This window comes from Pagrus pagrus (assembly GCF_965226575.1).
Source record: "Pagrus pagrus genome assembly, chromosome: 4".
Taxonomy (NCBI): domain Eukaryota; kingdom Metazoa; phylum Chordata; class Actinopteri; order Spariformes; family Sparidae; genus Pagrus; species Pagrus pagrus.
In genome coordinates this window covers 4,858,454-4,880,238 of record NC_140188.1, presented here as the reverse complement: position 1 = coordinate 4,880,238, position 21,785 = coordinate 4,858,454, and the positions used below count along the sequence as shown (strand labels likewise).

At 43.5% G+C, this 21,785-nt stretch overlaps 2 protein-coding genes across 4 annotated transcripts; one reads left to right on the top strand and one right to left on the bottom strand.

Moving 5' to 3' along the window:
- Positions 1–165: 165 nt before the first annotated feature.
- Positions 166–13,371, bottom strand: bicra (BRD4 interacting chromatin remodeling complex associated protein). 3 transcript variants are annotated; one of them, XM_084350239.1, is made up of 15 exons: positions 13,306–13,371; positions 11,303–11,348; positions 11,155–11,200; positions 10,567–10,632; positions 8,233–10,320; positions 7,858–8,046; positions 5,673–6,290; positions 4,856–5,078; positions 4,656–4,753; positions 4,358–4,492; positions 4,202–4,251; positions 3,959–4,107; positions 3,763–3,857; positions 3,559–3,664; positions 166–3,296 (listed from the first exon to the last, which is right to left on the bottom strand). In XM_084350239.1, exons 2-15 carry the CDS (start codon positions 11,341–11,343, stop codon positions 1,441–1,443), a joined length of 5,760 nt encoding a protein of 1,919 aa, XP_084206365.1. In that variant the 5' UTR covers positions 11,344–11,348; positions 13,306–13,371; the 3' UTR covers positions 166–1,440. The 3 variants fall into 3 exon arrangements, with proteins under 3 accessions (XP_084206365.1, XP_084206366.1, XP_084206367.1); XM_084350240.1 differs by having other exon boundaries at positions 3,559–3,661; XM_084350241.1 differs by lacking the exon at positions 10,567–10,632.
- A 1,735-nt stretch (positions 13,372–15,106) lies between these two features.
- On the top strand, positions 15,107–21,746 carry napab (N-ethylmaleimide-sensitive factor attachment protein, alpha b). The gene is made up of 11 exons (XM_084350245.1): positions 15,107–15,334; positions 17,173–17,252; positions 17,363–17,479; positions 17,911–17,957; positions 18,345–18,422; positions 18,584–18,639; positions 19,081–19,165; positions 19,266–19,370; positions 19,455–19,523; positions 19,943–19,993; positions 20,513–21,746. The coding sequence occupies exons 1-11, from the start codon at positions 15,237–15,239 to the stop codon at positions 20,612–20,614; spliced, it is 888 nt and encodes a 295-aa protein (XP_084206371.1). The 5' UTR covers positions 15,107–15,236; the 3' UTR covers positions 20,615–21,746.
- Positions 21,747–21,785: the final 39 nt, after the last annotated feature.

Sequence of the window (21,785 nt, the reverse complement as noted above, 5' to 3'; positions counted from 1 at the left end):
TGGCTGTCTGATAGGGAACACACTCCATCGCTGCCTCTATTACCACCATCCCCTCCTGACTATCATACAGTACTACTCAGTCATCATTAGTCATCCAAAGGAATGTACCCTGGAGATCTGCAATCACCGTTTAAACTGCTGGACAAATGACTAGAAGAAGCAATGTTTCATAAAAGAAGCAAGGTTTAATTTACAGTTTTACTAAATGTACATTTCTTTTTAAAAAGTGTCATTATACACAATAAATACAATACAAAATTAATCTGTAATACTATACTTCAAATTCTCTTACGGTCTTTTTGTACATTATTATTGTTCCTTTTTTTCCATTTCAATGCTTGTGCTCTGTTTGTGTTTGAATTGTCCACCAGGCTTAAAAAACACAAAGAAAACACACATGGGAGGCAGGGATACAGTGGCAGAAAGATGACACGAACAGACAGAGAACACAGAAAATCAACAGTTAAAACTGGCCTGCCCCCTGCTGACTGAAATGCATAAAGTCCTAACATGGCATCATAAGCAACAGAGGGGCAGGTGTGTGTGCGTGTGTGTGTGGAGGTGTGCTCTACAAACAAGAACCTGGAGAATCATCTGACATCAGAAGCAGAAAAAAAAAACTGAATTTCCTTAAATATTTCATTTACATCTTGACAGTACCCAAGAGCAGTCGAAAGGAAAACAACAATATTGTTCTAAATCATTTTCTTGAAAATGCATGATATGATATGCAAGCAGCAGTTGTATTGTGAGCAGGAAAACTGAGCCTTCGGGTTTATTTGACATCTAAAGAAATTAACTCATAATAAGAGAGGTGGACTATCGTTTCAGCATGTGCTGCTTGTGTCTGTCGGGTAGCATCAATCAAATTTGGTTGGTAAAGGAAGACCTAGTATGTATTTCATAATGTTTTACAGTATGACCCTAGTTGTATTCTCTTCTGCCTCTCAGCTTCAGGCAACTACGTTGAATAAAGTTGCTGACTTGAACTGTTTAATTGAGCTGCCTGATGCTCATTGAGACACCGTTTAAACTGCTGTGGACAGAGACTGGTGCTCAGGCCACACTAAAGGAATGTATGAACACCAAATGAGAAAGAGAAAAGAGCAAAAGTGAAAAAAGGAGAAAGAAATCGAGAACAACAACCTCTGACAATTTTAGCGTGTTTCTCGAGCTTGGCTGACATACAAAATGCCAGGAACCTTCAAGTCTGCACTTCTCAAAGACACATTTTACCTTTGACCACAGTTTCAGGGTCTACATCAGGCGGTAAATGACAAAGAAATGTCTGGACAATTCAAATGGACAAACAAAGCCAACACAGCTTGGCAGAGTAGTACAGTGATGTACTGATGTTTTCACAGTGCCCCCCTTCCCCTGCCTCCAAATCTGTCTCTTAGTCCCCCCCCCTTATCAGTCCGGCCTGGGGCTGAGGGGCTGTTATCTGCTTTGAGTCTGGGGAACCAGGCTGCCATTGTGGCCGCGGCCACCGACCTGAGGGTGCTGGGCCAAGGAGGAGGACGAGGAAGCAGAGGAGGAAGGTGGGACTGAGGGTCTGTGGGATGAGGCTGCCGAGCCCCCTGGGCGCTGGCTTTGGTGTTGGTGGGACCTGCTGTTGCCCCCTTTAATGTGGTGCCCGCGGGCAGAGGGCTCCTGCTGCAGGTTCAGGATGCTGTCAATGGCGCACTGCAGGTGCTCATTCAGAGAGTCGTCCGGAGGGCTGCCGCTTGAGAAGCTGGCGTTATCCATGTCGGGGGAGTCTGACTTACAGCGTTTGGCAGGAAGCAAAGAGTCTCGCGTAAAGGAGGACTCTGGAGAGGGAGGCCCGGGGGCATGCTGGTCCATTCTGAATGTTCCACCTGCCCTATGTCTATTTTTCCCACTCGCCCGCTTGTATCTACTTACATCTGTCTCTTGGTCTGTGTGCTCCTCCCCTCTCTCCTTTGCCCCTTCCCTGTCGAGGAGCTGCGGGAGATGATGGTGTTGTGTGGTTTTGATACCACGGTTAAACACCTCGTCCATTTCGTCCAGCCCCTGCATTGCACTCACTAAACGGCCAGTTTCGTGGCTCGACTCTGTGTGTGCGTGCGAGGCCTCCCTGCCTCTTTTCTCCACCTTCACACTGGCTATCACTGTCCGCTCTGAGGGAGGAGATGAGGCCTCGTGCCTGGGGGGTGAGGGTGTAGGTCTGGGGTAGGACAAACTTTCGTCTCCTCCCCCTGGGACACCAGGTCTGACCCGGGGACTAATGTTTTCCCGGTAGGTTTTTCGAAGGGGGAGACGGCAGGTTGTCTGTGAGGGGGTGGCAGTGGAGGCAGAATTGTGTTTGACCCCACCTACATCATGGTGATCTAATGTCCCATTCATTTGAGTGGAGGAGGAGGAGGAGGAGGTGGATGATGACCAACTATGAGAGGAAGAGGTAGAGGAAGATGGAGCTGCATTGGGGGGAACATTACCTCTCAGTGGTGGATTACACCGAGTGGTTGCCGTGGTGACCGATGAGGCAGAAGAAACAGTACATACGGGGGACTGAGTTCTGATGACTGTAGTAGGAGGAGTTGATGAAGGGTTGGACTTTGGGTGTGTTACAGCAGCTTCAAACTGAGGCTGTGTCTGGGGCTGAGATATGGACTGGCTGCTCTGCTGAGGTTGAGGTGTGTGCACTGGATCTAAGGCAGTGTTGTGGACTACCTTACTGAACCCCGTCTGATCTTGCTTGATCTTCAGCTTCAAGCCAATTCTCCTGCGAGCCTCGTAGGTCTTCATAGGCGGTTTGCTGGTTCTCTGTGGGAGAGCGTCGTCATCATCAGCAGCAGCTTGCGAGTTGAAGGACGAAGAGGAGAAAGAGGAGGAGGCTGCAGGAGCACGACTGAAGGAGGTGCTCTGGCTGGTGGGTTCAGGCACCACCCTGCTTGCTCCAGCTGGAGGTGGAGGGGGACAGCTGCTGGACCAGGACACAGAGGCTCCACCTCCACCCTGCTTTATTACTAGTTTGGTAGGAGGAAAAGGGGTGGCGGAAGGGGTGGTAGAAGGTGCTGGAGCTGGAGCTGGAGCTGGTGCTGGAGCCGGAGCTGGAGCTTGAGCTGGAGCCGGAGCTGGAGCTGGAGCTGGGGTAGGTCCTGGAGGTGGGTTTGGGGTGATGTTTGGAAGAGGTGCTGGGGCAGGAGCTGCAGGTGCTGGAGCAGGGACAGCAGCAGCAACACCTCCACTCACTGCGGTCGGCTCAGCAGCAGATGGTTTCTCTTGGGATGAAACTACACTCTCCAACAAGCGCACGTTTGCCACAAACTCCTCTGCAATGAAATTAACAGAATTATTCATCATTGGCATACACCTAATCTTTTTCAAGACAATCACAAAACCATGTACAGTGTTTCCCACCGAATGTCTGTGTACCTGTGCCGGGGGGTATGGCAAGTTAAATCACTTTGCCTACATGTAGTTTGCCTACATAATGTTTCTTTTAATTTTCATCTAATATACCTGGGCAGCCCACCCACGTAAAGTCTATGTGTTGGAAACACTGATTTATGACCACAGAGAATGGTAGAGTACCTGGTCTCTCCTTTGCCAAAATCCTGTCCTGACTCAGTGCGATCTTCTCCTCCTGAATGAACATCCGGTCAATCATCACCATCTCTGCCGAGGGGCCCAGTCTCTGCTCAGGTTCAAACACCAAAATCCATCAGTTCAAGATCAATTCAAGACAAAAAAGATGACGGGAAGGTGTATACTGAGAATGCTGATTTATAAACTTACTTTTGACTCTGTGAAGAGCAGGTGGCGATATTTATCCAGCATGGCCTGGGTTCTTTTCAGCAGATGGCAGGAGACCTTCTCAAATTCATCATCCACTGTGCACAAGAGAACCAAGATGCTCATGAACATAGTAAAATTAGGGAAAAAAAGGGCACTTAACTGTATTTTGTTTACTAGAAATTAAGGAGTTTGTTACCTTTCTGATAGTCTTGAGAAGAGTTGGCAGTTCCCTGGTAGAGATGGTAAGGCAGCAGTCTGTGCAGTGTGTCCTCAAATGAGTGGAAAGGAGCACTGTAGTTTGGGTGAAGCACTGAACCCTGCTGTTTCCTCAGTTGTTCTAGCATCCTGCAGTAGGGTGTGTATAAAGACATTATATCTTATAAAAATGTCATTATGGGACAGTTAAAATAAGCCATTATAAAATGCATGCAGCACATACCGGGCTTCTTTGCTGGGCTCTGCACTGAAAGGCATCTTCATTGTTGTTGTCTGTAATGTGAACAAACGGATGATTCAGAACAGATTCAACCTGTAGCTTAAAAATTAAGAGGTGATTTTTTTAGGACCTCATTAACATGCAGGGACACTCCTTTACCTGAGTTTGTACTGGAGCTGGGGGCTGTGGAGCAGGCATTTGAGTCAGATTGGGTCCTAATACCTGTATCTGCATCCCACCTTTCCCCAGAGTCATCCCTCCAACTGAGCTGATCACCCCTGGCTTTGGCTGAACCTGTGGGGACAATCAGGAAGGTTAGACACTGACAAAATACTTCAAAAGGAACACAATTTAAATTACTTTCAGTATTGAATGGTGAGAAAATATAGATAACAGCTAGCACACAATCCATAATAACCACAATGAACGTCCTATGAGGCTTTGTGATGTTACCCACCTGTGCAGGCTGGATAAGGCTGGCAGGAGTGACAGTCTGATTCACCATTGCTCCAGCTGGCCCTTGGGCTCCTGAGAATACCTGTAAGTCACTTGATGCTAAAACAAGAGGAAACAAATCATTACAAGGGAAATACTTCACAGAGTGTTCAGGGTCCTTCTGTTTCTCATCATCACATTACACAGTACATTGTGTCTAACCTGTAGCAGGAGTTTTGACGAGCACGGACGTCGGCTGCAGCACTGAGGGTAGCTGAGCAGGTGTACCAGTGCTGACTGATGATGCAAGAACCACTTTTTCGACAGGCACATCTTGCTGGGAGCTGAACTGACTGGTTGCTTGCGGCTGAGGTTGAGGCTGAGGCTGAGGCTGAGGCTGAGGCTGAGCGGACTGCTTGGCCTGCAGCAGGATGTTCTGCTGGACCTGAAAACACATCAGGACAGTCTTCTTACACATTTTGGCTTCCTTAAGTGTACTTGCAGATCTGAACTAATAAGTTGATCGCCAATCCAATCACCAGCTGGATATGATGCATTTAAATGTGCAATTTGTAAACGGGAGAGGTTTCAAGTGGCAGAGGAGCGACAGTGAGTCAAACATCAGCAACGGCCGAAAACGGTGTGTAGAGCCGAAATATTCTCATATCTTGTTCTGTATATTATTATTATTATTATTATACCAAACCAGAGGTGACTGTGGAAAGACAGACCATTGACTTTAATTTTGTTTACACTGAGCCTGAATAGTGTGTTTTAAGAGGAGTTCACAAGTGGTATTATGAGACTGGACGGGCCTGGGCTAGCTGGTTAGCATGCTAATCTAACTACAGAGTAGATATCTCTGGGACCCAGAACATAAATGTGTTTGACATAACTGATAATATTACAACATTTTTGAATGTTTTGACAAATTGCTCCTTTAATCCAAACTCTTTATAACGGTGAGACCTCACGTTGCATGCAAATAACATTAAGAGAAGTTACATCAAGTGAAGTATGTGGTGAGCTGGGACAATACCTGGTGCAGCTTATCCAGCAGCTGTTTCTGCTGAGGTGAGGGCTGAGTGATGCCTGACAGGGTCTGAATTTGCGCTCCTACTAATTGCAGGTGGTGCTGCTGCTCTGCCGTCAGGCCCTGGATGGGAACCTGGGCTTTGACGACAGCAGCAGCAGATGTGCTCACAGGAGGAGAAGTAAACTGGTGCTGTGCAGGTGGTGCAGGAGGAGGCTTGGGTGACTGTGACATAGGTGGCATGTCTTGCTGATAAGGGGCAGGCTGAGAGGCCGGCCGAGGCTGAGGCTGAAGCTGAACTTGAATGTGTGCCTGCTGGGGCTGCGTCTGGCCTTGTGGGGCTGGCTGGGGGGACTCTGCTATTTGGTTATGGACAATAAAGAGCGGAGGATGAGATGAGGGTGTGCATGAGCGGGAGGGAGTTTGAGACTGTGGCTGAGGCTGAGAGGGAGGATGAGACTGTTGTTGTTGGTGTGGTGACTGGATCTGCTGGCTCAGAGTGAGAGGGGACTGGGAAGGCTGGGGGCTGACTGCCACTGGGGGCGCTGCGGGGTGAGTGGTCAAAGTCGGTGAGGGGGACATGCCCTGGATCTTCAGGGGCTGTTTGTGTCCACTGGAGGGTACCTGAAGAAGGGGAATCACAATATACTGAAATCGTAATTTGATTCAAGAATGCACACAATATTTCACAAGGTAATCAGGAAAATCAAGCACAAAAAACACACACTTAAAGATATGCATGCACATAGTATATAGTAAATATGATTCTTGTACAAGGTTCAAGATTTGACAATAGTTACGAAATAGGGCTGGGCGATAAGCTGCATCAGATAACAATTAGAATATCTTTTGGTGGGGTTTAAAGGAACGGTTTACCCCCATGCTGATTTAAGCCAGGTTAAGTTTCGTACTCCACAAAACATTTCTGGAGCTTCACAGTAAAAAGGCGTAATTTTTTTTCTGTTATTTTTTTAAATAAGTTTTAAAATGTCCTCAGTAACTTCAGTTGTTCAGGAGAATGCTGCAACTCTGTTTTGTTGTGGAGCTCTAGAAATCCCCAGACTTTCCATCGACATGGTGAGAGAGTAGGATAACAACAAAATTTTCATTTTTTGGCGAACAGTTCCTTTAAGCACACTTTTCTTGGAACTGTCAATTTGCGGAACAATTAAATTATAACATATGCTAATTGTTATCACAATTCCACTGAAAATCATGATACAAAAATATGGATTTATCGCCCAACCCCAAGACAAAATTACAAACATGGGTAAAACAACACCAAACAATCAAAAAGCGGAGTGTTAGACTTTAAAATCTAGTAGTTGCTTGGTGAAAGTAGTAGAACCCACTGATTCGTTCTAGCATTTGAGGAAGATTAGACATAAAAAAGGGAGCAATGATCATTTTGCGAGCCAAAAAGAAAAACAGTTCACAAAAGCAAGAAGTCAAGATCTGCGGGCCTGTGATGGTGAAGTAGAGGGTGATCTGAAGACTTCAGGGACTGGGGTCAGGGAAGCATGTAATTATCATTTGGGGGGTCATTACACTGGTCAGACTAGGGGTTACAAGGGGTGGTGGCACTGTAAGCACACAAGAGTCTATATGAAAGGTAAAAGGTGGAGAGGTGTGGGTTGATTGATCAGTCTTTGGTCAGTAATGTAGTGGATGAAGGTGAGTTGATTGAATTTGAGTAGAAGGATGTTAGTAAAAGAGGTGAACAAGGTGCTCTTGGCACCTTGGTAGTTCCTCTGTTAAAGCATGAGCATGTTTTTTGTATCCTGTTGCAATATACATTCAGTAGAATGGATGGAAGACATACCAAATTAGTTAAACAATTAGCTCAAGTTAAAAAAAGAACTGGCACTTAATTGCCAGTCCCATATTCTCTCTAGAGGTGCATACAGCTCAATGTTAAAATAGGATAGTGGATGACATACAATACATATGGACAACTGGAATGATCATGCCTTTACATATAAAGAAGTCATGTAAGAAACACACAGAAGCTGCAAGCGAATGAGTGATTGTTGAGCTTAGGAATAGCATAGCAACTGTGAGAGGCATGGAAGCAATGACTAATGCAGAAGAGAAGGACAGAGCAGTGATGGGGAAAGGTAAGATTCCCTGACATTGTGGCGGCAGCAGCAGCAACAAGTGGGTGGGGCTTGACATAAAGGGGCATTTCTACCTGCTTTACCACTGCTGTCATGTGGGAGGGGCCAGGGGAAGGGCTGTGGCTCTGACCCACCCACGAGTCAGTTAATTGGCTGTCATGGACAGCGGGGGCCGGAGCAGTGATGCTGTTGCTGCTGACGATTACAGACGCTGGTACGCCCACAGAGGGGGTTGACTCATTCTCTGTTTGGTGGCGCTGCTCCTGATAGGAGTATATTTACCATTTCAGGACGAGGGAGGGAAGGAGGAAGGGGATTGGAGGGAAGGGGGAGTAAAATAGTAAACCAAAGAGGTCAGACCAACATATCACTCCGTGCATGTTATTTATTTTTAAGTCAATGTTAACTTTACACAATCAAAGCAAACATACAAATAGTGGAACACTGACCTGTTGCAGGAACATCTGCAGAGACTCCTGGCTCAGGATCATACTGGAGCCCTGGTTTGTGAACAGTAACCTCCCTGGACTGTGCTGAGCCTGAGGGGGGACCAGCCCCACTGCTGTGACAGAGGAAGATGTGGACACAGACATGGACGGAGAAGAGCAGGGTACTGTGGCAGCTGTGGACACAGACGAAGCCGGTTGCATGGCGAGGATAGAGGGCTGTGGTACATGCTGCTGAGTAGGATGAGCAGCCTGGTCTGTGGAGCTGCCCAGCACAGTAACACACTCTCCCGGCTGGCCTTGAGCCATGGTTGCTGCTCCTGTGCTGTTGCTGCTGGGGACTCCACCTGGCTGGGGTTGTAGGGCTGGCTGGAGGCTGACTGCAGGGCTCAGCCCCTCCACTTGACTTAGCATGGTCAGGGAGTTCTGGATTGGCATGCCCTGTATGACTGTCTGGGCATGACCTGAGACAGTATGAGTCTGTGTCTGGCTTTGACTCTGGGCCAGTGAGACAGGCATCTGAAAGAGGGTGGGTGTGCCCATTTGGCCAGGCTGGAGCTGAATGGGTCCAGAGAGGATGTGTGCAGCCCCAGGGTGGCCCTGTGAAGTCAGCACCTGACCCAAGTTGATGTTCTGGTTTGTAGTTAAAATCTGGTTTGCAATGAGCTGTCCACCAGGACCCTGACTAGTTATGATGTGGCCCCCAGGGTGCTGGGTCAGGATCTGCCCACCTGCTTGAAGTTGTGGCAGGAGAAACTGGTGATTCTGACCTTGCAGAACTGTCTGAGAGGGAATAACGATGCTGCCTTGTTGGTTTAACAAGTGTACACTGAGGGGCTTGCCAGATGGTTGTGCTGCTTGTTGTTTGAATATGGTTTGTTGAAACTGAGGGCCTTGTGTTGTGGCTTGAGTACTCAGGACAACGTTAGAGCCTGGCTTTCCTGTCAAGAAGGCTACATTCTGAGCAGTAGAAACCGGAAGTTGTTGCAGCCCTAGAGCCTTGTGGGCATCGTTTTGCAGGGCTTGGGGTGCTGGCTGTGACTGCTGCTGTGGTTGCTGCTGTTTGAAGAGTTTCGGTTGGATGGCTCCCCCCTGAGGGGGTTTAGGCTGAATGGGTGTTGGTGTGCGTTGGATGATCACGTTCTGCATGATTTGGCCTTGTGTTTGCGTCTGGGGTCCAATTCCTGAACTTAGAGAAGTACTGCCAAAGCCTACGAGCCCAGCAGGAGCAGTCATTGTAACACCACTGCTGCTGTTTGTGCTGCTGACACAAACAGCCGGTCCATTTAAAGCTGGAGATCCCAAAGCGCCTTTGTTGCCTTGGATCAGAAGTCCACCCCCTGAGCCTCCGAGCCCCGCCTGAGAACCAGCACCTGATACCTCTGGCCCAGACTGATGCAGCTGGTAACCACCCATGGCTTTCGCCAGGATTGGCTGCCCAGACTGATTGATAGTCATGACTGTAGGCTGACCCACAACCTGAATCTGTCCGATACCCAAATGTCCAGACTGGCTCCCATTAGGAAGAGCTTGGAGACTTGAAATGGGTTGAAGCGTCACATTTCCCAGGCCCACGGGCTGCATAAATGGCTGAACACTAATGGCCTTGTTCATGACCTGGGGTTGGAGTTGGAGGCCCTGCTGGGCAAGCACTGAACCCAGCATATCAGCTGCAGCATTGGGAGGAGTAGATGTGTTGCTGGGGGCAGACCCTGGGAAAATTGCTGCTGCTCCCCCAACACCAACACCTATGCCTACACCAACAGCAGTGCCTCCAGCCCCAGAAAGGCTGGCATCAGGCAGTGTCTGAACCACCTGCGTAAGACCTGGAATTCCAAAGGAGCCCAGGTCCAGCTCAGCCTCTGCCTCCTGAAGGCTTTGCTCTGTGATGTTGGCCTCAGCCAAGCTCTGCTGCAGGATGTCACATGGTTCGTGATTTGTCCCAATGCCATTGCTCCCACCTTCTCCACCTGGGGATCCTCCCAAGATGTCTTCATCCTCCAGGAAGTCCAGGTCGACACTGACTCTAGGCAGGCCTGTCGGCTCATTGGCCGACAGCTGGACTGCAGGCTGGACCTCTGGAACATGGCCCTTAAAAGGAAAGGGCGAATGGAAAGAAGTGAAATAAGGTGATAGGGTGAATTTTGATGACTACATGTGCTGGTGAGGAGTGTAACACAGAAATGCAGACATGAAAACCCCACAAAAACCTCGTCACATTGCGGCAAATCCAAGCTTGTAGAGTGTAGATATGTTAGTGGAAAGGGGATATTTGGAGATGCATGCCACATAGATGGAGAGAAAACAGAAGGAAGAGGATTGGGGGGTTTTACTCACCCCAGTGGTAGAGAAGAACGAGCTGGAGGGGTCACTCGAACCATCCAAAAGGTCGTCAGTGTCCAACTACAGACACACCCACCCAGGATAGGACAGACAGAAACCAAAGGCACCCAAACCAGCAGGCAAAAGCCACCAGGACAGAGAAACATACAGACCATCAAACAGAGGAGGAGGGCAAGGAAAGGACAGAAAAAACCCAGATTGTAAAGAACCAGTGAAAAGGTAAGCGACAGAGGGGCAAAATGATAGGAATAACACAGAGTTGGGAAGCGTTAGTATTAGCATTTCTCAATTTGTGAGTTAGCCTAATAAAAGGGGAAGGCAGGCTGAAACCATAAATAGTGCAATCAAAGAGCAAAGACGACCATTAACCAAAGGAAGCGGTAAAATAAAATAAATAAATAAATGAAAGCAGTGAGGGATGTGGGATTCAGAGTGCATCAAGGTGAAATCTGAAAGTGACTCAAGTCACGCAAGCCCCAACTGAAACGCACACAGTTAAGTCTCCGTTTCACATCACTTACAAACCTGTTTTTTGTAACTACCAAATACGAGCCTGACATATGCATCTTCTTTCATACTCACATGGGTCTCAGATCCATGAAGAAAGTCATTGAGAGCTTCTGGGTCACTGCAGAAGAAAACAATGTGATTCACAGAGGTACAAGACAAGACGAAAGAAACAGTTTGCTAAATATAAAACTGATGTTGCACTGTGTCATCAATGACTTACCAAATTACATCTAGAAGGCACCTGCCGTCTTCATCATCCATGACAACTGTTAAAGGCAAAAAAGGTTTTAAAGTCCATTGATGATTTGTTTCATTATCAATACAATCTTCATAAAAAAAAAAACCCACAACTTAACAACACACACAGTACATGGTTGCATTTCTATTATATTATTATTATTATTATAACAGCACAACATTGTGTAATATTTTAGCTTGATAGTTATACAGTTAAATTTTGACAGGCGTCCTTTTTAATGACTATAAAACAATAATTTTGTCAAAAATTAAAATGTTGTTTGCTTGATTCTTTCAGCAAAGCTATTTATAGCACTATTAGCAGCATGGGTGGTTTTCAGAAGACATACACTTCTTCCTGTTGCTGTGTTGACGCTGCGCGACACAGGGCTCAACTACAAATAAGAATTTAAATCGCATCATCTTGCTTTTGGACTGAGTAAGTTATGTCCATAATTTCTTTTAATTAAGGGTCATCATTACTATTACTATGGGCTACGTGGTTGGTTAATTGCACGCTTACAAACATGGATGTTTTAACCAGCTTCAAACTGAGGTGCTAAACTATTGTTTTAAAATGATGTCTTTACTAATTATCACCTACAGACCAAATGCAGAAACCTGTAGTTCTTTTGGATGATCTACGTGTCCAGAAATGTTTGTTAAAAATCAAAGTCAGGAGTGATTGTATTTTTCTTTTTTTTCTTTTTTTATCTCACAGTCCCTTTGTTTTTCACATTCAAATTATGAGTAGTGACTCAAAACATTACATCACTTATTGCTGTCAGGCTTCTCTGGAGATTGCTGTGGGTATTGTGAAAATAAAGCACGCCCAGAGGAAATTAAGAAAGGTATTGAACTTCATTAACTGCATCACAATTATAAACAAGACATACATTTTCCTTAAATATAGAAAATAGAGCTTACATTTTAACACATAAACCCATCTTCACCTTCAGTTGTAAAACGTCATGTTTTCATTTATACACTCAATAAAACAAGAAAACCTTCTTCTATCATGAACTGGTCTAAGATCAGACAGCAGGTATTGTTTTCCAGCCCACACGTCGAGAAACAGCGGACGGCAAAAGACAACAAATTGAAAACGCGCGGTTTTCACGCAGCCTGTTAAAAGGTTTCCACTCCGGGTTCTCGCACAATTCAACCACAAGTCTCAACAACTGTGCAAAACAACTTCCAAAAGCCACACAAACACAACAAGTCACCAAAATGTACACGCAGACACACCGTGTGCCCGGGGTTGTGAGGGGACCGTATTCCCCGTTGCCGCTCTAAAAAGGCAGCGGATCGTAGCCATTGCTCGGTCAGAGCAGAGCCAGTGCGCAGGATATGAATGGAGACACTGCAAGCGGCTTGCTACATGCTAGCTGGTGTTTTCAAAGAGCTCTGCATGCATATTTTCCCAAATCGTCACAACACGCACTATGTAACAGCTACGCGACTGACTTAAGAGTCAAATTTAATAAAACGTCTCATTTCAAACCCCCGTTTCGCCGCTGCTTCCAGCAATTTGATGCATCTGGGTTGAATTTCGTTAGCCTAGCTAGCTAGCCTTCTTAGCCAGCCAGCTATCAACAATATTCAGACGTATAGCTAGCTTCAGCCTTTGACATTCAAAACAAACCACCGAGTGACATAATTTTAACACTCGTAGTGTACAGCGGGACCTCGATTCGACCGAGACGAGGTAGCAATGTGTACTTAGAAGTGTGAACGCAATTGCGTATCGAGCTATCTATCTCTCCTTGCAAGCAAAATATGAGTTAATGTTGGAATACTCTTGGATGAGGGGGGTATGCTTGGGAATTCGCTGGAAAATGACTATGTTTGCCGGGTCGTGCAGCTGTGTGGCGCTTCGATTGCGGTAGCTGTGCAGTTTGCGGCTTCACTGCAGTGCGCGATTATTGCAGCTTTCGTACAGTTATTCGGATTAATAGAGAAATTGCTACATTGTAACAAACTCACCCGAGACGATAGAGGTGCAGGCAGCGCGGGGTCTCCAGGACAGCCTCGCACGGGCTGCTGTACAGGACCCAACTACAGGCAGGAAACAGGAGACTTCCGTTTTTGCCTGATTGAAATCTGTGCCTCGTTCTGTGCGCGTTGTCGTCGACATGTACTTTTTTTGAAGGTTGAAGTTTTGAGCGATGTGCTCGAAAAGTTATCCATAGATTTGAACCTTTTTTCCTCAGAGAAGTTTCTCTACCGCTTTATTTATTTTTTTATTTTGTTATTACACTAGATTTGTGCTCGTGCCTTAAAATGGAAGTGGAAAAACGTCAATGTTAAAAAGTTATTGTATTCTCAAAACATTGAGAAATTAAAGTTTGAAAAGGTTGGTGACCAACCAGATCTATTAAAAATATACACATAAATGTTTCTGGGAAGTTTCTGGGAAACTTGTAGGCTACATATAGATCTCTCAAACCCCCAATTAGGCAAAGTCTGGGACATTGGAAAATTTGGGACTTTTCCTCATAATGACAATGCTTAAAATCACCCAAGAGCTAACAAATTGCAGTCTGGCTGGCAGAAACCACTGCTGTAAATAAAAAATGTAATCCTTTTCTGGAGCTCTACTTGAGATCTGGAACAATATATAATATACGCTGACTAGAGTGTCATTTGGGAGGAATTATTTGCTGATTTGCAGCTAAAAACAAATACTAGGTTTTGGGAAAGTCTTGTTTTCAGGCAAGAGAGGACCACTAAACCTTTAGTGGCCAGGTTTTAATCACTATACGGTGACTCTTTGGCCTATTCAAATACATTTCAGGTAAATAAATGTTTTCTGAATAAATATTTTAAAATGTAAAAAGGCACAACTTTGTAGGCTATTCCATAAAAATGTGAAATGTTATTATTCTCATGAAAAACTTCATATCTAGCAAAAATGATTTATTAAGCTGACAAAATAAAAAATTAAAGCAGGTGCCTGGCAGTCATCACACTTCTGCAGGCCTTGCTTGTACCGGGGGTAAGGCAAAAAAAGTCAGTCTGAGATCAGAAAGTTTACATTATTAATGTCTGAACAGGTTGCAAGGAAAAATTCAGAAACAACCAAGTGAAGTGTTTCATGTTTACATATAAGCAGGGCATGCTGCATGCAGACTTATGGCATCAAAGCTGCTCAGGGAATCCCACTAAAATAAAAGATGTAAGAAGACATAAGAAGACTTGATATACCCAGGAATATGATTTTGAGTTAGATGTTTCTTTCACAGTCCAAATACATGCAGGTGTTCATGTCAGTGTTAATGTCTGTCTCTGATGTATGTGTGCAACTATGTGACAGGCTCCAGTTCAGCTTTCAAAAGATAAGTGGGTATAGCTGATGGATGGATGTACTATATAGGTGTGGTCTGATTGCATACTGTAATATTTTTGTAGTACAAGTGGTATTTGGGCAATACTTTATCAATTATATAAGCACGAGAAAAAGTAAAAGAGAAAGTGACAGTATCATCATTTTAGGGTCATTACTTCACCATAAGATGCCTTCACGTGTTGTCAGTGATATCACCGTTATGTCTTAGCAAAGATACAAATAATGTAACTGAGTTTTTTTTATAATATTAATCAGAGTGTATAACCGTGATTTAGGCCGTAGTGTGGATAACAGTTGTCTGCTATAACACTGTCAGTCAGTTCATTTAACATCGGTCAGTTTCCAACAGTTACATCACTCCGAGGAGATGACCTGGAGTTTACGAAGGGCCCCTGAACGCAGCAGTGTTTCCAGTGCTCCCGTGTCACATGACGGAGGTGAGGGTTACTTTGCGGCTGGTGATGTGACACGGCAAACCATCCCCGCTGCCGCTAGCACTGGTTAGCAAGTTTGTTGACTTTCGCAATTCCTCGTTTCTCCTGAAAAAAATCAGAGCAGTGACACGAAAATGGACAACAGCGGGAAAGAAAAGGAAGCAATGGCTTTAATGGCCGAGGCTGAAAAGAAAATGAAGTCGTCGCAGTCGTTTTTCGGATCGCTGTTTGGGTGAGTGTGACAGTTAGCTTTAGCCGCTGTTTAGCTAAATCTGTCAAGCTGAAGGCCAACTAAGCGGAAGGTAAAGGAGCTAGCTGACCAGTTAGCACCAGATCTGAAACTGCGAAGACAGGACAGTACACATTGTTCACAACAATGCATAATGGACTGCTTTGTATCTAACGTTACGTTGTTGTAGTCGATGTTATGCGAGTGTGGTTAACGCTGCAGTTTAGCCATAAATTAAGCGTTATCTTCCTTCAGATCACTGCTGAACACCTTTAGCCGCATGCAACAGTACATGAGGCTCACTTACACGGCGCTAATTGTCTGTTTGAGGATGGCTTTATAATCTCAGGTCCTCATCAGATCATGAGTAATTAATGTAACATTTCAAATAATCTTCATTTGATGTGAGGACGTTGAACTGCTATAGCGCCATCTACTGAGGAAACCTCGAAGTGTCCCATGTCCCATCACATTTGTTTACAGTAGGAGAGGGGAACAGATTTGTTAGTTGCAGCAGATTTATATCAGACAATACAATAATCCCCTGCCGAGCCACACAGCTGAGCATGGAAACACTGCTCCAAAACCTGTTTGAATTATTATTGAAGTGTGTTGTGTTTGACTCCGAAACATAAACTACATGTTGTATATGAAAACAACAGCCATGGTTGTGTTTAAACACGTATTTAATGCATTTCTTTTCAGGGACAAAGCCCACTGATCGACATCACTGTAAATTCACTAATGTTAGCCAGTAGCCAAATTTTTCAATAGTCTTCTTTTGTCCAAATGTTAAATTAATAAAACAACAATAAAACACAACTTGTAAACAAGGAGGAGTAGGAGTTGGTGTCAGACTGTGGTGAAGCCTAAGTGTTTGTATAATTGTTCTGGGTCTGGGGTATTATATTGTTCTTAGTAACACTATTTTTCGGATATCATCAATATATTTAGAAAAATGTGGCCGATGGATCTAACATCACATATGTAATAATCAAATTGATTCAAATGCAATGGACTGTATCTCACTCTGATGCATTGCATCATCAAACTCTTCACTATGGCTGCACGCTTAATCAACATATTATCGAAATAGCACTATGGCAAAGTTTGATAACAGTCAAATGTGTGATAAAACAACATTATAATGAAGTACTGTAGTGCTGCAGAGAAGTCCTGGCCCACAAATCTTGTTGTCCAGATGCAGGAAGACATGCCTCCTAACAAATGTCACCTCACCTAGTTTCTTCAGGGAAAATGGAAATTGGGATGAAAAAAAAAAAAAATCCCACTAATCATGAATCTTATCGCAATTGTAATATCTGCAAAATAATCGCATTATGATTCATTTTCTTTCACCATACAGTGCAGCCCTATAACGAACTGTGTGTCACTCTTATGCATTACATCAGACAAAACACTTCTAACATGTAAAACAAGAACTTGAATTAATAATATGATTAATTAATGATACAGATTTGCTCAGAAGTATTAATTTGGACAACACAATTGTCACAATAAAACAATGTGTGTATTTTGTCACAATATGATTCCCAGGAAATTGAATTAACAGCGACATTGAATTATTGTCCAGCCCAGTTTGGTGTCATTAGCCTATAGCTGAAAAGATTGCAATTAGGAGTTACATTTTATAACTTTCTAAACTTTTCTGACTGTTTTAGCTGAGTGAGGAGTCGTATAGCATGCCCAAAAATTCCTCTTATTATCACTGTCTTGGCCTAGTTTCTGACCCAAAAGTATAATGGCACTTAATATTTGTCAATATCACCCATCGGTAGTCTGTATGAGTCTTGTATAACTAAATGTATGATGTTATACAGGAGTTCGTCCAAGCTGGAAGAAGCCTGTGACATGTATGTGAGGGCAGCCAACATGTTCAAAATGGCCAAAAACTGGTGTGGTAAGAATGATTATTACAGGTTGAAATTGAATGAGCAAGTCTAATTATGGCCGCTTTCCTAGTTTTGGTCCGACTTCAATCCTCCTAACACGAAATGTTTTTCTTTTCAGCTGCGGGAAATGCGTTCTCCCAAGCTGCTCGCCTTCACCTCCAGATGCAGAGCAAACATGATGCAGCGACTAACTTCATAGATGCAGGAAACGCATTTAAAAAAGCAGATCCACACGGTAATAATCACGCATCACCACCCTCCAGATATGTGGCTGCTGAAGCTCAACTGTAATCCCTGTTTTACAAGCTGCTGTTCCAGTTCCAGTGTCATCTGATGTCATTAAGATTTTCCAGATGAAGAGTTTTAATAGTGTTATTCATGGCCTTTCTCACTGTGCAGTTAGCAGACAGGAATGTGGACAAATAAATGCATTGTAAATAAATAATGACGTCAAGCCCAGTGGCCACCATCTTTTAGTCATATTGTTAAATGGAGTATCACCTTGAACTTTGCACATCTTGTAACTGGGTGCTTCTCATTTTGTTGACCATTGAATCTAAGTTTATTCTTACATTTTTCTTTACTGATGTGAATTCACTGAATCATTTCAGTGAACTGGTATCAGAATATGTCATGTGTCTAAATACTTCTGTTTTTCCTCAACAGAGGCCATAAACTGTCTAAACCGAGCGATTGAGATATACACTGATATGGTGAGTCTACGAACAGGGAAGTCTTCTCCGAAAAAGGCTTTTTATCTGTAGCATCTGAATTAGCTGTGTAAGTAGGGCTTCAACTAGCGATTATTTTAATCTTTTTAATCTGTTGATTATCTTCTCGTATAATCAGTTAGTTGTTTGGTCTATAAAATGTTAGAAAATGTTGATAAATCAGTCCAAGATGACATCTTCAAATTTTTTTTTTTTTATCCACAACCCAAAGTATTCAGTTTACTGTAGTAAACAAACCAGAAAATAATCACCTTTAAGAGGCTGGAGTCAGAGAATGTTGTTTTTTTCTTTACACAGACATTACATAACATGTAAAAAAACTCCCCCTGTTGATGTCTTCTTTCATTTTCTCTTCTTTTTTGGGTGTAGGGGCGCTTCACCATCGCAGCCAAACATCACATCAGCATCGCTGAAATATATGAGACAGAGCTGGTGGACATTGACAAGGTCAGATGAAATATCTGTGTTTCAAGTTGGTCATATGATGCATTATTTCCATTTTGCCTCTAATTTAATGGTGTCTGTTGTTTTAAACTGTCAAATAATCTCGTCTTAATAATGAGCATTTGAAAGCTCTGTTCATGCCTTCTGTCCCATTTCCCTTCCAGGCTATTGCTCATTATGAACAGGCAGCAGATTATTACAAAGGTGAAGAATCCACCAGGTGACTATTTTAAATATTTTCTCTTGTTTAACTTTAGCCTAAGATGTTTGTTTTCTATGTATTTCTATATTTTTCTGTTTATTTGTTTCTAATAAATGCCATTTATTTCAATTTCACATCTTTGATTCATGATTGTGCAGTTAAAGGTTAAAGGTTAAAGTAAACAGTTTACTTTTACATTGTTTAACCATCCTCATATTACAGTTATTAATCTCACATCACCATAAATATATATATATTACCTTGTCATTCATCCTGCAGACAGCTGTGTTTAAAAAAACAAGAAAATTGTTGTGTTAAAAACATGTCACAAGATCTTTGTGACACAAAGTAGTGGGAACACCAGAATCCACAACACACAAGTTCCTTGTTGAAGCTTTAAGTTACTTGATTATCTTTGATCACATTTGACCTGAAGAACTTCTCGATTTCCTTTTTCAGTTCGGCGAACAAGTGCCTTCTGAAAGTAGCAACCTATGCAGCTCAGCTGGAGCAGTATCCAAAAGCAATTGAGATCTATGAACAGGTGTGGTAACGCTCACCAGCAGCCTTTGTCTCACCATGTTGTCAGTCGCCTCATGGGCTGTGGTGACAACACAAACATGAATTGTACTTTGTGATTTTAGATTGGAACCCACGCAATGGACAGTACGCTCCTGAAATACAGTGCCAAGGATCACTTCTTCAAGGCAGCGCTCTGTCACTTCTGTGTAGACATGCTGAACGCTAAAGTAAGCCGTAACACCGAACTTGTGTCTATGTACAGCAACTGTAACATGAGCCCTTGTCCTAATGTTCATCTTCTGGTTACCCAGCTCGCTGTGCAGAAGTATGAAGAAATGTTTCCAGCCTTTTCAGACTCTCGGGAATGCAAGCTGGTGAAGGTACGTCTTGGTGTTATTTTTTCCTCTTAAATTCTTAAACAGAAACTTTGAACAATCCGCAAACTAAAGAAAGGCGAGGCTGATGGAGGGCAAAGAAACTCTACAGACTGCGGAGTCAGACTGGCTGCTTTCTGTTTTCTTCTGCTCTGGCATCGGTTGTAATCGATTATAGATGGTTGATCTTGCTAAAATCTTCATGCCAGTAATCAAAAACAAAAGCTGGATTGTAATTAATGTCATGCAAAGTGTTCCTCATCATTTCACCCTCCAGCATCAAATACAAAAGCACCAGTCAAACAATTCTGATTGGATTAGGAGACACATGTGGCTGTTTAAAAACTGTAGAAGTACTGTTTTTGTCTATGAGCAGCCATTCCAGTGTGCAGCATTATTGTAAATAATGTTTTTTATCTTACCAGAAACTTCTAGACGCCTGTGAAGAACAGAACGTGGATGCCTATACTGATTCGGTGAGTGCCTGTTGCCTTTTACCAGAAGAGCAGCTTGTAGCCGACGTTCTCACTCTGAGCTGTTGGATGTTTCTATAGCAGCAAGTTTAAAAATCCTGGAGAGATACTAGTGTCGTGCAGTGTTTCTGGGTCTATAGGCTGTCGTGTCACACAGTTTGACTTTTGACTTCAAAAACATACAGTAACATAGCAATGCTCTTTTATTGGTCAGATGGAGTTTCAACAATATAATAAGCACATAATGCAGCTACAATTGCAACACTAGTGCCTAATAGCTACAGAGGATTTTACACCCGCTGAGGGGGACGTGTAAGATTTAAGTTGTAACCTGCGCCTATGTTAAAAACTATTTCAGTTGGTGCAACCTTTAAAATGTTTGTAGTGCGTAAACTCCCCCCTAAGTTAGAGATTTTGTTCAAACTAGGCTACGTATGAACTCATGCATAGCTGTAGCAACCCAGTTGCTTTTACTGTTCTTCTCTTTAACAGTTGGGGTAATATTTCCGACTCATTTCTCAGGTGAAGGAATTTGATACCATCTCACGGCTGGACCAGTGGCTCACCACGATGCTTCTCCGCATCAAGAAAACCATACAGGACGAAGAGAGTGACCTCCGCTGACTTCCTTCCCTGATCGACCTCTTGCCCTCAACAGCCGACTTGCATCCTTCTTTTTGCCTTGAGCCTCTCACTTCCATTCTAGCGGCGATCGTAACTGTTTGACCATTAGCCCTTGTTTTCTCCCACAGATACTGTGTTTCTTTCCTTCCATCTGCAGTATTTATCTTGCCTTTTTAATTCACTCAACTCAATGCTCCATAAATTATGGTCTTTATAGATATGAACACTATTTTCCTGAGTGTACCCTTGCACACAGTATGTTAGTTGTATATTGTTATGATACAGGTATTGGCCCAATATTGGTTAAATATTCTTAATGGGCTGCAATACCAAATATTCATACCAGCACAGTTAAATAAAAAGCTTTTATTTGATTTTTCTTGTTATAAAATGGATGAGAGGAATTTACTAACGAAATCTATTTTCCAAAATGTGCTTCAAATAAACCCAACTGACCAAAACGGCAGTACAGACTGAGGCACTCGCGTTGTATTTTGGGACTTTTGAGTGCCCGAGGGTACTGTAGGTCACATCAGGGCACCTCTAATTAAACAGCACTTCATCTCAGCTGCAGAGCTCCTCGAGCAGAGAGGCCAAGAGTTTCTGAGATTATTCCACGGCAGTGCCTTACACTGCGAAGATCTCAGGATGTGAACGGCTAGATTTGATTTGAAATAGAGAAACTTCATGCTTTTAGAAGCGATACCAATTGATTTGCTGATTGTTTTTGCCACTTCCATTTAAAGTGCTTTTATTCCACAAAAGGAGGTGAGAGAAGCCCGTCACCTCTCTGAACATTTGCATGGGGTTGGTATGGAGGTGAAAACTAGAGCAGCCGTTTTCCACTGTATAGGAGTTTATTTCTCAAGTGTTTATTTTGTGATTGTCTGATTTGTGTTATCTTTTTCTGTCATAACTAACCAGGCTGGAAAAAAACAGCATTTTGGTGTTTTTTAAAAAAAAAAAAAGCCTGCACAAGATGCAATACATGGAAGAAAAAGGAGCTTTACTGATCTGAACACTGTGCTCATGTACTCTCCTGATGATGTTGTCGATAGACAGTTGGTCTCAAATGATTTGTACATCAGTCATGTTTCCTGGTAATTGTTTGAATAAACCTGTCTCAAACGCACATCATCCTGGGCGTGGCTTCTACCTGCTGCTATTGAAT